The sequence below is a fragment of the Calonectris borealis genome, chromosome 1, assembly GCF_964195595.1.
Source record: "Calonectris borealis chromosome 1, bCalBor7.hap1.2, whole genome shotgun sequence".
NCBI lineage: Eukaryota > Metazoa > Chordata > Aves > Procellariiformes > Procellariidae > Calonectris > Calonectris borealis.
In genome coordinates, this window is record NC_134312.1 from 198,366,935 (window position 1) to 198,381,736 (window position 14,802).

The 14,802-nt window shown below is 43.3% G+C and overlaps 1 protein-coding gene across 1 annotated transcript in view; it reads left to right on the forward strand.

Moving 5' to 3' along the window:
• Positions 1-3,268: 3,268 nt before the first annotated feature.
• The window catches only part of ATP8A2 (ATPase phospholipid transporting 8A2), a 213,470-nt gene continuing 201,936 nt past the window's right edge, over positions 3,269-14,802 (forward strand). The window contains exons 1-3 of the mRNA XM_075143130.1: positions 3,269-3,326; positions 3,887-4,028; positions 10,932-11,076. Of these exons, the coding sequence (XP_074999231.1) occupies positions 3,269-3,326; positions 3,887-4,028; positions 10,932-11,076 (345 nt within the window). The remainder of the gene's footprint in view (positions 3,327-3,886; positions 4,029-10,931; positions 11,077-14,802) is intronic.

Below are 14,802 nucleotides of genomic sequence, written 5' to 3' on the forward strand. Positions count from 1 at the left end.
AAAGCACAGTGGGAAACAGTATTAGACTCCAGCAGTAAGTGTCTCATGCCTCAGAGTTGAAGCTAGATGTATTGGACACTTAAATTCCGTAAGGATCTAAGTTCCATAAAAATCGGTAGTAATCATAGTGTTTTACTCTAATAATTATGCTGCCCTACAAGCTCTTTAGTACTTTCACAGAATACCTATGGGTAGACTGGTTTGCAAGTATCCTCTGATGTTTTTTGTTTCTCTTGTTTACTTTTTAATTTCCTGCTTTACTGAAGTCTATTGAGACCCTTCAGGGCTTCTTTTCTGAAGACGAGTGAGAATAATCACTTAATGACATGTTTTGATTCTGTTCTGACAACTTTTGGCCAGTACAAAAATTCTGCTTTCACTTCTCCCTGAAATACAAGTTACCAAGCTGAGAGCAGAGTAGGTGATGACACTGGCGATGGATTTTTTTCTTTTTTTTTTTTTTCATAATTTCTGGGTTGGGGGAATACTGGGAAGAGGATTAGGAAGACCAACAGCAGAGCTCAGGAGATAACGAGCTGAGCTAAATGACAGGTTCAGCAAGTGAAGAGAGCTGCCCTACTAGCACACCAAAACCATGTTAGGTTATTCTTGTAGAATCAGCTTCCTTTTATCAAATTGTCTTGACTTCTAAATATCACACAATGAATTTACAGTCATCTATATACAGGATGTAAGTGTGATAGGATATAGACTTCAGATTGATGTAGTTAGAAGATCCAAAATCTGATGTAGCTAAGCTAAACATAATAAATGAACAGGCTATGAGGTACAATGGTCTACCATTAGTATGCTCCTTGAAGCATGAATAGTTTTCTCCAACATAAATTGCATAGCAGTGTTTCAAGTCCCTGGGCAAATAACAGAGAAGATGCAGGTCTTGTGGAAGAGAAACCTTCTCAGAGTGAAAAGTTGGTCTGCCCTAAAGTGAAGTCAATGAGTTCTGATCCCTTTGGATACAGGGAGGTAAACACTGCTGAGTAAGAGCTGCTCAGACTTCAGTTTTAAGTTCCACCCCTGCTGGAAGTGGTCAAATCTGTGCTGTCTCTATCCATAGCCTTTCTCAAACAAGGAGCAGAGCTGAAGTTGCTTTCATGTGGATGAAGTGATGGCCTGCATGTGGTCAGGTCTCCTTGAGGGAGATGCCTTCTGCAAGTGGTGTTAGCCTTTGGCACTGCTGCCCACCAGGAGCCCCTCAGAAGCTCAGGTCTCCTTAGCCTTTCTAAATGTGGGGAAGGAGAGCATCTACAGCCAGTAGCATAAGTCACTGCGTCTGCAGGCTTCTGGGTGTGATCTGCTTAATGATCTGGAAGGCATTCCTGATGGGCAGGATTACTGGATAATCTTCCAAAATGAGGCTTATTCCACTAAGAGTTGAAGCAGCTGACTTGAGCCACTTCCAAAAATGAAAACCTTCTTAGTGCAGCTGTTTCTACACACTCACAAGTCTGCTTTGAAAATATTTCAGTGCATCTAAAGAATAAGGGAACCTATCTTGGAGAGAGCAGCCAAGAGCATAGTGTATTAGGTAAACCTAAATACTTCTGAACTTTATCAGCTGTATTGACTCAGTTAATCCTTAAAGTTGCGGGACAGCTTCATGATACTTGGCAGTGAAGAGAACTAGTAAGCAGGAGGATTTCAAGCATCAGAGGGAGTTATGAAAAAGTGATACAAATAAAAAAAAAACCCAAACCACAATTTTTACATCATGTTTGTTCTAGAATAATTGCACTTCTATTTGGGAGCTTGACCAGGAAAACAGATGAAAGCTGCTTCCTTGCACTTAATGCTCTTAAGAGTACTGTTGTTTGATCTCCTTTGCAGTTACGCAACACGAAATCAATGGGAAAGAACAGTAAGTATCCAGTAGTGCTCTTAGCTCTGTTTTTCTGAAGGGGAAAATACCCACTCAGCAAGGTTGAGCGGTTCTCTGTGTTGTAGCAAGTTTCTTCTGGCTGAGTAACCTAATATAGTATTATAATGGCATAGTCTTGCATAATGTATAGTCTTACATATTTCACTTCCTAAATTTATGTCCTTTTTTGCAAAGTAAATACTAGCAATTTGGCATGTTTTTGCTGTCAAGTGAAATGAAAGCAAATCAATTAATTAGCCTCACACTTACAAGTTCAGCTTAATCTCTCCAAAGTATGAATTCACCATGTGCACCACTTGCCTTGGGCAAGAGACAGCGCTGTTGAAAGCATATTAGTTAGTTAATTACATTAGCTTTATTGGCCAACTACTAGCATTGCAAAGTTTTTTTTGTATACTGGACTGTATTGTAAGGTGAATGGGTAATGTTGCCCTCCAGTGGATACAGAGGATACAGAGCCTGTTTGCACGAGCAATGAAGAATCAATCATTTGGGAAGTCTGGGATGTAAGAGCAGGATGTTAGCTTAGACCTATAGTCTATTTAAAAAAGACAAGTACTGGTAATGTGTGAGAACTTAAGTGTTTAATATATTAAGGTTATATTAGGACTGAAGTTTTCCTGTCAAGCTGTAGTTAAGAAGGACATAATTTCAGGGGGATCTCCTCTATTCGTTGGGAGTCCTTTTTAGCCACTGTCTGATCAGATCAGTTTGTTGCAGTATGATCTTAGCTTTGTACAGAGATCAGAAATAGCTGCTGGATTTGGCTTTACAGTAGTTGCTTCTCAATATTATCTTTGAATGGACTTTTCAAATAACCCTAAAGTAACATTCTACTGGATTCTTATGAAACAAGTTGTCTTATTCTTGCCTAGAACCACCTGTGCTAGCTTGTAAATCCATGGTTTATTTAATAAGCTGATATTCTTATCTAATATATACAGCTCAAGTAATGTAAACTATCTTCATAAGCTCAGAATGGAAGGGGAAAGCAGTAAAGCTGTCTCCAACAACTTTAGTGATATTTTGAGACTTGACAGAGGAAATAGCTCCTTTCCCTTATATTTTGGCTTTCTCTTAATGCAAAGCCAAACAACACTTCATGGGACTGAAGTTACTCCAGACCAGTTGGAGATGAAAATTACTTTAAGTCAAAAATTTCAGCTTTGAAGCTGTAGGTGTAAAGCAAAAAGTTTTTTGCTTTTTTCAGTCTAAAACTGACTCTTATCTTTGAGTACAAACTCTCTCCAGCCAGCCCCAGCCGTGGCCACGCTGTGCGGGACGCTGGGTGGATAGTGCGGCAGGCAGCTGGCTGAGCAGACACGTGTGTAACTTGCCATGCCCGTGGGCTCTGGGCGAGGTCGGGGCAGGATGCGTTGCTCCGTGCGTGTGCATTTAGGCTCGGACGTACGCGAGGCGGTGCGTGCGGGTAGGTAGCACCGAGGCACGGAACGGACTTGGAGCCCCGCGGCGGTGCGGGGGGGCGTTACGGCCGCTGGCTGCCCGCAGTCGCTCCTTCACCTCGTGGGCTGTCCCGACGGGGGCCTGCGTCGGGTGTGGAGGCGGGGGGGCACCGGTCCCTCGGCTTCCGCCAGCCGGCTCTTGGCGGGAGCTATTCTGCGCCAATGCCGGCCGGCCCGGCATAGGCAGCAGCGCTGCCACCGCCGCGGGGCCCGAGGCGGGCGGGGCGCTCCCGGAGGCGGTGCAGGGTCTGTGCCCCGCCCCGCGGCCCTGGGCGGGGCGGGGGGCGCGGGCCTCGGTGCTCTCCCCGCTGCCAGCTGGCTGCGGGCGGACCCCGCCGCCCCCCCCCCGGCCATCCATTATTTATCAGCCTTCGCTGTGGTAAACACCAGGGAGGGCGCGCCCGCAACCGCCGCTCGCCGCCCGCCCCCAGCCCTTCCCCGCGGCGCGGCCCCGCCGGGAGCTGTCGGCCCGGCTCCGGCGGGTGTAGCCCCTCACTGACCGCCTCCCTCTGCGTTCTCCCTGCAGGACCTGTCTGTTCCTCGGGCTATAAGAAGGCGGATGATGAGATGTCCGGAGCCACGTCCTCGGCGGATCTGGACGAGGCACCAGCCCGCACCATTTACGTGAACCAGCCCCAGCAGAGCAAGTTTCACGACAACTGGGTCAGGTACGGAGCAATCCCTGCTTCTTCCCTTCCAGGCTGTGGGCAGGGGGGGCTCTGGTCCCTCTCCCTGCCTCCTGTCTCTGCTCAGACCTGGTTTCAACACAGTAAGTTCCGTTTCTGCTGAGGCAGCGGGGTTCGTTGGCTGGAGTGGGTGCTGGGGTCTGGATAGCAGTTCAAGGGAGAGGCAGCAAGGAGGGATCCAGCAGCAGCAAGGGGTAAGCTTCTGGTATCAACAGTAGTGAGAGCCGGGAGCTCATAGAGCTGCATGGGTGCGACATGTGAAAAGGTGTCACTTGCAGCTCTGGTAGGGCCACTGAATTTGGGAATAACAGGACCTAATCCAGTACTCTTGGACACAAGGGTTAACCCATGAAAATCTGTTGTGAGATTTGAATAGAATTGGCTATGTAAACTCCATGAAGTGTTCTCTTGAAAAGTAGCAGTGTCCAGTTGTAAGAATAACTAGACCAAGTGTGTGTAACAAAAAAAAACCAAACCAAACAAAACCAAACCCCAACCAAAAAAACCCAACAGAATAGGAAGGAAGAAAAGAAAAAGGAAGTCTAACAGGACAAGAATAACTACAGAGTTTATAAACTCGCATTCCCATGCATACAAGGCAATGGTCCACTTTTCATCTTTAATTGAAGACCAAAAGGAATTTTCTTTGGCATTTGGAGCCTTTCATTGTAGGCATGTGTGTTTAAGACTTCTATTGGTATGATTAATGCCATTATTGCAGCTTAGAAACACAAAAAATGCACACTGAAACATGGAATATAAGGATGCATAACATGAGCAGGTTGTGGCAGTGCTTGCCACACTTGCCCTGGGTTAGCTGGGTTAGCTAGGTGAACAGATGGCTCCTGTCATGACTAAGGAGGAGTGTTATTTAGCTGGCTTCTGTTTGTTAATGCAGATGTTTCGGTTATTGTTCAAAGAATGGTTTATACAATGAGTGCCTTTATGAAAAGAGAGGAACTTTATATCCTGCTGAAATGATGATTTCCATTAGCTGGTTTATTGTGTGCCTTATCAAGGGCAATTCTACGAATATCCTCTGGAAGGATGCTGGTGTTACGGGTAGTGCAGCAACTTATACAGGATTTTCTCCTCAACTTTGACTTAATATATACCTGTCTGGGAAAGTCTGTGGCTTAGGAGCAGTTAAAATGACAGATTTTCTTAGTGCCTTGCTTTATCTACATTGGATGTTTTCTCACTTCATTTTTATTTTTCCTTGACTAATTATGAGCTGAGTTTGACTGTTTTCTATGAATAGACTACTTGTGCTTTTTCTTTTACAGAAAGAAAAGCAGGGAATAGAGGGTTGGCAGAATCTGTAGTTTAGTTTTTCCTGAAAGGATTCTGTTCTGATCTGGCTTAATCTCATGAATAAGTAGTGTGTGACTCTACAACCAAAAACTTTTTCCTGATAGCCCTGTTACCAACACCTGAGCAAGCTGTTGTGTCCAGCTTGCTGTCTGGAAGCCATTTCCTGGTAGTTGTAAAAGTTTTTTAATAGTTGCAATAGTTTTTTGCAGCTTTGCCTCCTGACAAGGGCAACTTGAGTTATGAGGAGTATTGGTGTGTGAGGGATAGGACAAAATCCAGGTAGTGTGGTGGGAAAGTAGAGCTGTTTGCATTACGTGATTAGGAGTCTTAGCTCCTTAGTGTCATTTAGAAATGAAGTTCCCTTTGTAATAACTTGCTCCTGCTCAGTAAGAAAGCTTTGATTTCCTTGGCTTTTAAAAGGGTGGCAGGCTTTGGCTGTGCTCTCTTCATCCTCTGGGTTAGCTTTCTTCTCTCAGCCCAGTGGGAATGAAGGCAAAGGTGACTTGAGCTTGTAATATCTAAGTAAGCGTGCCTTGTGTGGAGTAAGAGTGGTGGTTTATTTACTCCTCAAGAGTTTCTCTTGAGGACCTGCAATTCTGTATTGTCCTTGGACTTTCTTACTTTGTCCAGCTTCTGGACTTCTCAGTGCCATTGGATTTGAAGACTTTTTGTCTCCATAGGAAGCATCAGTATACCACAGTGCAAGGCACTGTGTAAGCAGATAAGTACGTGTATGTAAGGGCTAATGGAAGATTAAACTGAAAGAGATAATCATAGAATGGTTTGGGTTGGAAGGGACCTTTAAAGGTCATCTAGTCCAACCCCCCTGCCGTGGGCAGGGTCATCTACAACTAGATCAGGTTGCTCAGAGCCCCCTCCAACCTGACCTTGAATGTTTCCAGGGATGGGGCATCTACCACCTCTCTGGGCAACCTATGCCAGTGTCTCATCACCCTCATTGTAAGAAATTTCCTCCTTATATCTAGTCTGAATCTACCCTCTTTTAGTTTAAAACCATTCCCCCTTGCCCTGTTGCAACAGGCCCTGCTAAAAAGTCTTTCCCCACCTTTCTTATAAGCCCCCTTTAAGTACTGATAGGCTGCAGTAAAACAGTTTGTTGTAAATCATGTGACTTCTGACTATAATTTTTTAGTAGTCATCAAGGATTCTCTGAACAACAGTGGGAGTTTGTGGATGTTCATAGGAAGTTTTCCAAATTAAGGGGTAGTGTGGAATAGCTTGCTCAAAACTAAGCAAAATACAGCAAGAAATGGAGGTGCGGAGGGTGGGGGAAGGTAGGTTGGTGTATGGCTTTTTGTTTAAGATGTTCTAAGCATCTTGAGCTTTTTAACTTTTTGGGGGAGAATCACTGTTAAAAGTGAATTCCTGTGTTTGTTTGTGGGAGCAAAAGGAAAAAGTGATAAGTAACAACAATTTTTAATTTTGGACAAGTTAAGCAAAATTGATAATTCCCTAATCATAGAATCATAGAATCATACAGGTTGGAAAAGACCTCTAAGATCATCGTGTCCAACCGTCAACCCAACACCACCATGCCCACTACACCATGTCCCTAAGGGCCTCATCTACACGTCTTTTAAATACCTCCAGGGATGGTGACTCCACCACTTCCCTGGGCAGCCTGTTCCAAGGCCTGACCACTCTTTCAGTAAAGAAATTTTTCCTAATGTTCAATCTAAACCTCCCTTGGCGCAACTTGAGGCCATTTCCTCTTGTCCTATCGCTAGTTACTTGGGAGAAGAGACCAACACCCACCTCGCTACAACCTCCTTTCAGGTAGTTGTAGAGTGCGATGAGGTCTCCCCTCAGCCTCCTCTTCTCCAGGCTAAACAACCCCAGTTCCCTCAGCCGCTCCTCATAAGACTTGTGCTCCAGGCCCTTCACCAGCTTCGTTGCCCTCCTCTGGACATGCTCCAGCACCTCCATGTCCTTCTTGTAGTGAGGGGCCCAAAACTGAACACAGTATTCGAGGTGCGGCCTCACCAGTGCCGAGTACAGGGGCACGATCACCTCCCTGCTCCTGCTGGCCACACTATTTCTGATACAGGCCAGGATGCCGTTGGCCTTCTTGGCCACCTGGGCACACTGCCGGCTCATGTTCAGCCGGCTGTCAACCAGCACCCCCAGGTCCTTTTCCTCTGGGCAGCTTTCCAGCCACTCTTCCCCAAGCCTGTAGCGTTGCCTGGGGTTGTTGTGACCCAAGTGCAGGACCCGGCACTTGGCCTTGTTGAATCTCATACAGTTGGCCTCGGCCCATCGATCCAGCCTGTCCAGGTCCCTCTGCAGAGCCTTCCTACCCTCCAGCAGATCAACACTCCCGCCCAGCTTGGTGTCGTCTGCAAATTTACTGAGGGAGCACTCGATCCCCTCGTCCAGATCGTTGATAAAGATATTGAACAGGACCGGCCCCAGTACTGAGCCCTGGGGAACACCGCTTGTGACCGGCCGCCAACTGGATTTAACTCCGTTCACCACAACTCTCTGGGCTCGGCCGTCCAGCCAGTTTTTTACCCAGCGAAGAGTAATAATACCACTTCTAAATAGCAGATAGTGCTATTGTGAAAGCTAAGTGGATGGCAAGATGGGGTGAGGCACTAATGCTTCCAAAATTCATAAAGTGTGAGTGTGAAAATGTAGAAGGAAGAACTGTTCTTTTTTTTTTTTTTCTCCTTTCCCCAGGCTTTCTGGTATAAGTAAGTGAGATAATGAGAACTTGTAGAGCAATGGCTAAATTTTTTTTGTGCTTTTCAAACTTTGTCACAAACTATTTCAAAACCTGGTGCCGTAAAACCTTGCGTGTTGTAGGCTGGATTTAGCTTGGTCCTTTACGTGTGTGTGTATATAGAGCTGTCACCATTCTTTATTACACTGCCGCAGGAGTGATTCCTTCTGTAGGAACATGTCTCTTCTACCTGCATTAGAAGCTGCTTTTATCCTTACTGTGTTCAATTTGAAAAACTTTGTGTATGTGTAAGTCTTTGGACCTTTTAATAAAAAGTAAATGATACTCCATTTTCAGCTGAAGCATTTTAGAAGCTTTGAAATATGTAAAAATGGAAAAAAACCAAATACTTTGTCCAAACCAGCTGTAGTTGTGGTATTAAGTGTGTTTGCTTTTATGACAGCTAACTAGTACCTGTTTTGATTTGTTCAATATACATAACTCGCATATATATCTGTTTAATAGAAGCATTTCTGTACTTCAAAATTAAGTTCAGTAAGAAATGAAACATACATGTTCTGAAAACTGCCAGCCACTCTGGACACAGCTCTGTGCCACTGAAAGGCAATAATTATAATCATCTTCTCTCAGGCATTCTATGTTTGGGGATTGAAGTCTACTAACAGCCTTCATAAACCTAAGACATCCCTGGCTACAGACAGTGTGAGGTGGTAGTCAGGCTTCTAGAGACCCCAGCCAGCATTTTTTTTCCCTTGCTTCCAGTGTGCTGCGGGAAGAGGCTTTCTTTATCCTTACTTAAAGTACTGGCTTTTCCTTCTTATTTAGGTGTGAAACACAGAATGGTAGCGGATCATTCATGTTTCCAGTCTCTAACTCCTCTGCTGTTGGCTTGATTCAGCGTGAGTGATTATGGTAGTATGTACACCCGTTACGTAGTAGATCAGCACAGTGTGAAAATAACTCTTCAGCAGAAGTGCCAGCTTGGCACTGAAATTTTTTTTGCTACCTGAGTTTGCCTGATTGCTTAAACCATAGCTCTTTATGACTAAGTTTGAATTACAATGTGATTACCTGAATGGTGGGGGAGGTGACTCAAAACTTTATCTTATAGTTTGAAAACAAACTTGCCTATTGCCTTGTAAAAACACAGGGATACAGATAAGGTGCGATGATAGCGGTTTGAATGCTGTCAATATTTCTGAGATCACCAAACTAATGGCATGAATACTTTTCCTAATATACTTTCAGTGGCATGTGGAAGACTGGTTTATTTTGCTTAAAGTGAGAATGTTCTACAGATCTGTCTTTCATGTAAATACAATTCCTTGATGTTTCTCATTAATACAGGGATTGACTCTATCAGTGGCTTATACTGAATGTGTAACAGTACCATACTGAAACTTTCTTCCAGTGCGTGCAGTAAATATCACCAGTTAAGTGATTTGAGCCCCTTACTTGTTGCATATGTACTAATGTTGATGCAAAAGTAGTTGGAACTTCTGGTTTCTTGATCCAGGAAGAACAGAAGTGCTGAAATAATTTTAAGTACGTTTGCAATTGCTGCCAGTTTTTCTAAGTACATTGCGTTTCCCATTGTAACCATTGCTTTATGTAATATTCTTATAATCAAGGCCTGGTAGTACATCCTGGTGCAAGTCTGATTTACATCAGAACCAGGACTCTGATTTCAGCCTGGGTATGTGGCTTGAGTGGGAAGTCGGAGGCAGAAGCAGCAGTCAAGGGCAAAATTCTACTCATATACTTCTAATGGATCTTGAATCCAGAAGTTTTGTTGAAAAGCTTCTCATCAGGGCAGCATTTGGTTGCTTGACCTATTAGGGAGGTCCCAAAAGATGTGTTCTGATATCCAGAAAATCTTCTCTTCAGAGACTTTGCCATATAGGCAAGAGTTAAATTCTGCTAGAAAAGATAATGAGCAAGAAGCCTTCAATTTTCACTTTTAAGCTATACAAGGTCTGAAAACTCAAGCAAACTGGTGAGAAGGAATTTCTCATTTCATAAGGCAGAAGCACCACCACTAGGAATGCAGCACTGAAGACTGTAACAAGGCTTCTAGTAGCACCCCAAGTCCTGTGTTAAACAGGCTTTATGTGTAGTCCCAGACAGTCCCATCAGTGTCTGCAGGATGCTTGCTGGTGACAAAGTTGTAGGCACAGGCTGGATTCTTTAATTTCAGCTGTATGTTGCCAATGAAAGCAAAGTGCATTGCTTTCTTGGCTTGTAAGTAGGTACTGTAGAAGCTGCTTGTGATTTAGAGCAGTTGGTGGTCTTTGAATTTGTGGGGAGGTTCTCACTGATGCTTAGTGAGTCCCTGTTGCTGAAATAGGAGGTGCTAGTATCAATAGCCAATTAGTATTGACCCTTGTAACATGAATATCCCAAGTAGTGTTCACTATGATGTGTGGTTGAAAATTTGAATAGTAGTCTGCTACGTGCAAGTGCATTTATCTGCATTTATGCTGTAGACCAGCATTCTTCTTGCACTAAAATGTACCTTTGCTCTTCAGGTAAAACTGCCTCTACTTGTGTTCAGTTCTATTCTTGGTAGGGTTCAGACATGGTGGCCCATTTGTACTAGTGTTTGTATTACAGTTGGAAATCTCTTCTGTTGTCACGTGAACAGATCACTTGCCTGACTGCAGAAAAGCATTTTGGAATTCTTCAAAGAAGGGATGTATTATTATATTCTGAATGGTACAAGTGTAATCGTGTATTAAACTAATCGTGTATTAAACTAATCCTCTGCTAACTGTTTTCACTTCTAGGTAGATACTGTTCTTAACTGAAAAGAAATACTCAATGTTACATACTTCTCTTAAATCAGCAAATATTTAATTTTCCTGCAGTGCAGCTGTTGCTGATACTGTAATCTATCACAATGAAAAAGGCTTGGATACAGCTATAGAAGGATTGTTTTGGCCATTAAAACTCACTAAAAGTAACTGGTATTGTATGTCTGGTATTGATGTTGTGTTACCTGATTATGCCAATGTATTTGAAGTTGCTTCATCTTTGGTCTTAGTGGGCTACTCCAAGGGCCAGAGCCCCTGGACCGTTAAACTGTTGAATTTTGCCTAGATGAAATGTCTGGATGAAAAAAAGATGTAAGAGTTCTAGTTCCCTTCCACCTGCTGCATGCTGAGCCCTCTGGCATCCTGAAATTGTGGGGTGTTTTTTGCATCATGATGAATTTCATACATCAGCAGTAGCAACACAGCAGGGGAATTAAACTGGGTCTTTTTCCTCTTTTTAGATAAAGTCATTATTTAAGTGACTTTCAGACACTGGAGCCAAAGCTAAAATGCAGCCTGATTTCATGCAAACAAAGCTGCTTTCCCACATATTTGTTGAATAAATATTGGCCCATATTCAGCTGTGTGTATTCCCTTGTGACTCTGCATTTCTATTTATTCCTCTGCTGTTGGTGATCTCTGCCAGACAAATGTGAACAGGAAGAGACTAAATGTTTTGGGTGATTCTTTGTGTGGTTTGATTGAGGGTGGAGTCAAAGCAGGTGTCTTTCAGGACTTAGAGGTGGCATATACAATAAATCACACTTTGTGAAGTCTCTTGCTCTTTACAGTTGTTTATAGCCTTCTGCTCAGTACTACAGACCTCACTGTCTGACTGCTGGTGGTCTGTAGAAAAGGGTTTAAGAGTAAGAAATTCTCTTAAGTTGACCTAAGTAGAGCTCAAGAACTGTAATAACTGCTTTCCATACAGTTTCTGTGAACTGTGAAGATACTTGTTCAGTTTTGAGAGAAATGCAAGTTATTCATTTCTTCTACCACCCCTGTGCTTGTCACTAGAACAATAGCTGCTTAAGTTCTGGTGGCACTTGGAGTTAAATAATGGCTTTAAAACTGAAGTCAGCAATCAAGCTAGCTAACTTAAGTGACTTGTGTTGATTTTTTTTTTAGTCATCTTCATATCAGTGCTGTGTGTTTACTATGAAGCCTGTTTTGGGTTTGCACAGTAACTAAATGTGGTACTAAACGTCCTTTATTAGACAGTAGTATTTGTGGGCTAACTGTTCCAGTCAGCTCCATTTTATTGAGTTGTACTTGCCAGCTGGGCTACTGAAAAGCAAGGGCATATTTCTATAGTGATGACCTGACAATATCAGAGCATGCTGAAACAATATGATGCCTACAGAGCTTTTAGTGCTGTTTCCAAACAGTCTTTGTCTAATGTATTTGTTACTGAAAAATAGCCAGGAGTCTGCTTCCCTTTCTGTAGGGATTACATGAATAGAGAACAAATGGAAAGGCCTTTTCTGTTTGCATGCTTTAGGAAAAGCCTCCAGGGTACAGAATTTGGAAGCAAAAATGCTATCACTTCTATTAAATGTGACCACGAGGTCTTGTTTTTAGGTTAAACTGATACTGGGGCATTTTGGCACAAGATACTATAGGTTAGAAATTCTGAAAAATCCTTACATGGTTAGAAGTTGATCTTATTAAACTAGAGTAATAAGACTGTCATGCTTCATTAGACAACAATTCATAATGCATTTTCATATACTTTTGTCTTAACAACGGTCTATACAAAGACAACAACCAAAATGAAGCACTTGAAGATAAGCTTGTTGCTAATGCAGCATCTTAGAAGCGCAGATAGCTCAGCCAAGCTGGATTAGTCAGCCTGAACATCTCACTCCCAAGATGAACTTGCCAGCAGAAGCAACAGTAATCAATGAAGATTGCACTTATCGCCCTGCCTTTTTAATTAGGCTTTGGTGTAGGCCACAACAGTAATGATGTGCGTTACTATAAATGAATGATGTAAGAATATATTTGAGATGTCTGTGCGAATTTAGATTTCCCCTTGTGTAAAACACTCTTAAACCTCAGTGGTTGGTTGTCTAGCTGACAGCTTGTCTGCTTCTCTTTTTTTTTTCCTTTTTTATTTGGTTATGTATGAGGCCTTGAATTTAACTTGAAATAAACTCTTCTTCAGAAGAGCTTCAGTGTCTTATTACAGCAGACCCGAACCATTCTGCCCACAAAAACCAAATTCTTGGTGGAAGGTTGGAACTCCAAGGTGGAACTTGACCTGCAGAGGAGTTTGTGGGCTGGCTTGATATGTCCTGACTCTTAAACCTGTATGGGAAAAAAAACCTTTTTCTCCCCAAATTGTATGATTTGAGAAAAGAGGGCTTAGAGATATTACGATGTGATCAGTTTCTCCTGTTATGAAGGAGGGGAAGAACAAGTCTTCCAAACATGCAGTGGTGCCTTTAGTTGCTTCTGTTGGGAGCCCATCCTGTAAAGGAAGGAATCCTTGCACTAACAGAAGTGAGGGGAAGTGATGAGGTCCTTGAGATGAAAACTGTCCCGCTGGTAAGAGTTTCTCTAGTTACTGGACACTGCAATTTGAAGCTGCTATACGTGTCTCTGTACACTACCAAAGTTCAGATGGATTAGTACATCTGAATACTCCCAATCTGTTTCACTGTCTGTGTGGATAATTTAGGACAACAGATTTATTTCTCTCTTACAGTATTGCAACAGCTTTCATAGAATCATCATAGAATCATAGAATACCAGGTTGGAAGGGGCCTCAAGGATCATCCAATCCAGCCTTTCTTGGCAAAAGCATGGTCTAGACAAGATGGCCCAGCACCCTGTATAGCCAAATCTTAAGTGTGCAATGTTGGTGAATCCACTTCTTCCCTGGGGAGATTATTCCAATGGCCGATTGTTCTCATTGTGAAAAATCTTCCTCGTGTCCAATCAGAATCTCCCCAGGAGTCACTTGTACCTATTACCCCTTATCTTTTCCGTTTGACTCCTTGTCAAAAGGGAGTCTCCATCTTCTTTGAAGCCACCCTTTAAATACTGGAACATGGTGAGAAGGTCTCCCTTAAGCCTTCTTTTCTCAAGGCTGAACAAACCTGGTTCTCTCAGCCTTTTCTCCTATGGCAGCCTTCCCAGGCCTTTGATCATCTTTGTGGCTCCTCTCTGGACCCTCTCCAGCCTGTCCATGTCTCTTTTGCATAGTGGGGACCAAAACTGAACACAGTATTCCAGGTGTGGCCTGACAAACGCTGAGTAGAGTGTGATAATGACTTCATTATCTCTGCTGGTGATGCCCTTGTTGATGCAACCCAGCATCCTGTTGGCTTTCTGTGCTGCAGCAGCATGCTGTTCACTCATATTGAGCTTGTTGTCCACCAGGACCCCCCAGGTCCCTTTCCACAGAGCTGCTTCCCAGCCGGGTAGATCCCATCCTGTGCTGTGTTTTTGTTGGAAAAATTGCTCGGGGTTTGATGTTTCAGTATGCTAGGCAGAAGAGTGTCCTTTAAACAAAGTTATGACCTGTTTTATCTTTTGACAATACATGAACTTGTATGTGCAAGATGTCATTGTCGCTATAGAGAAGCTGTAGGGGAGTGCAGGAAAAGATGGAAACAAAACAGGCACTTGGACTATGGACAGTGGTTGCTCCAGAGCTGACTGACAGATATTCTAATGTGATGGTTTGTGGTTCTAGCAAAAGGAGCTAGACTTGCTCTTGCACTGTAAAAAGTGTATGCCATTAAAAGAAGTGTCATGTGCCTGCAGGACCTTAGCATGCGCACACAGTTCCACTGAAGGCAGTATTTGAGCCCTTAATTCAAGCAGGTCATCTTGAGGTATTTTTTTTTCCTTCCCTGTTACAGGGCATCTGACCTTTTGTACATGTTAATGGAAACAAAGCCTGCTTGGTGAGAGA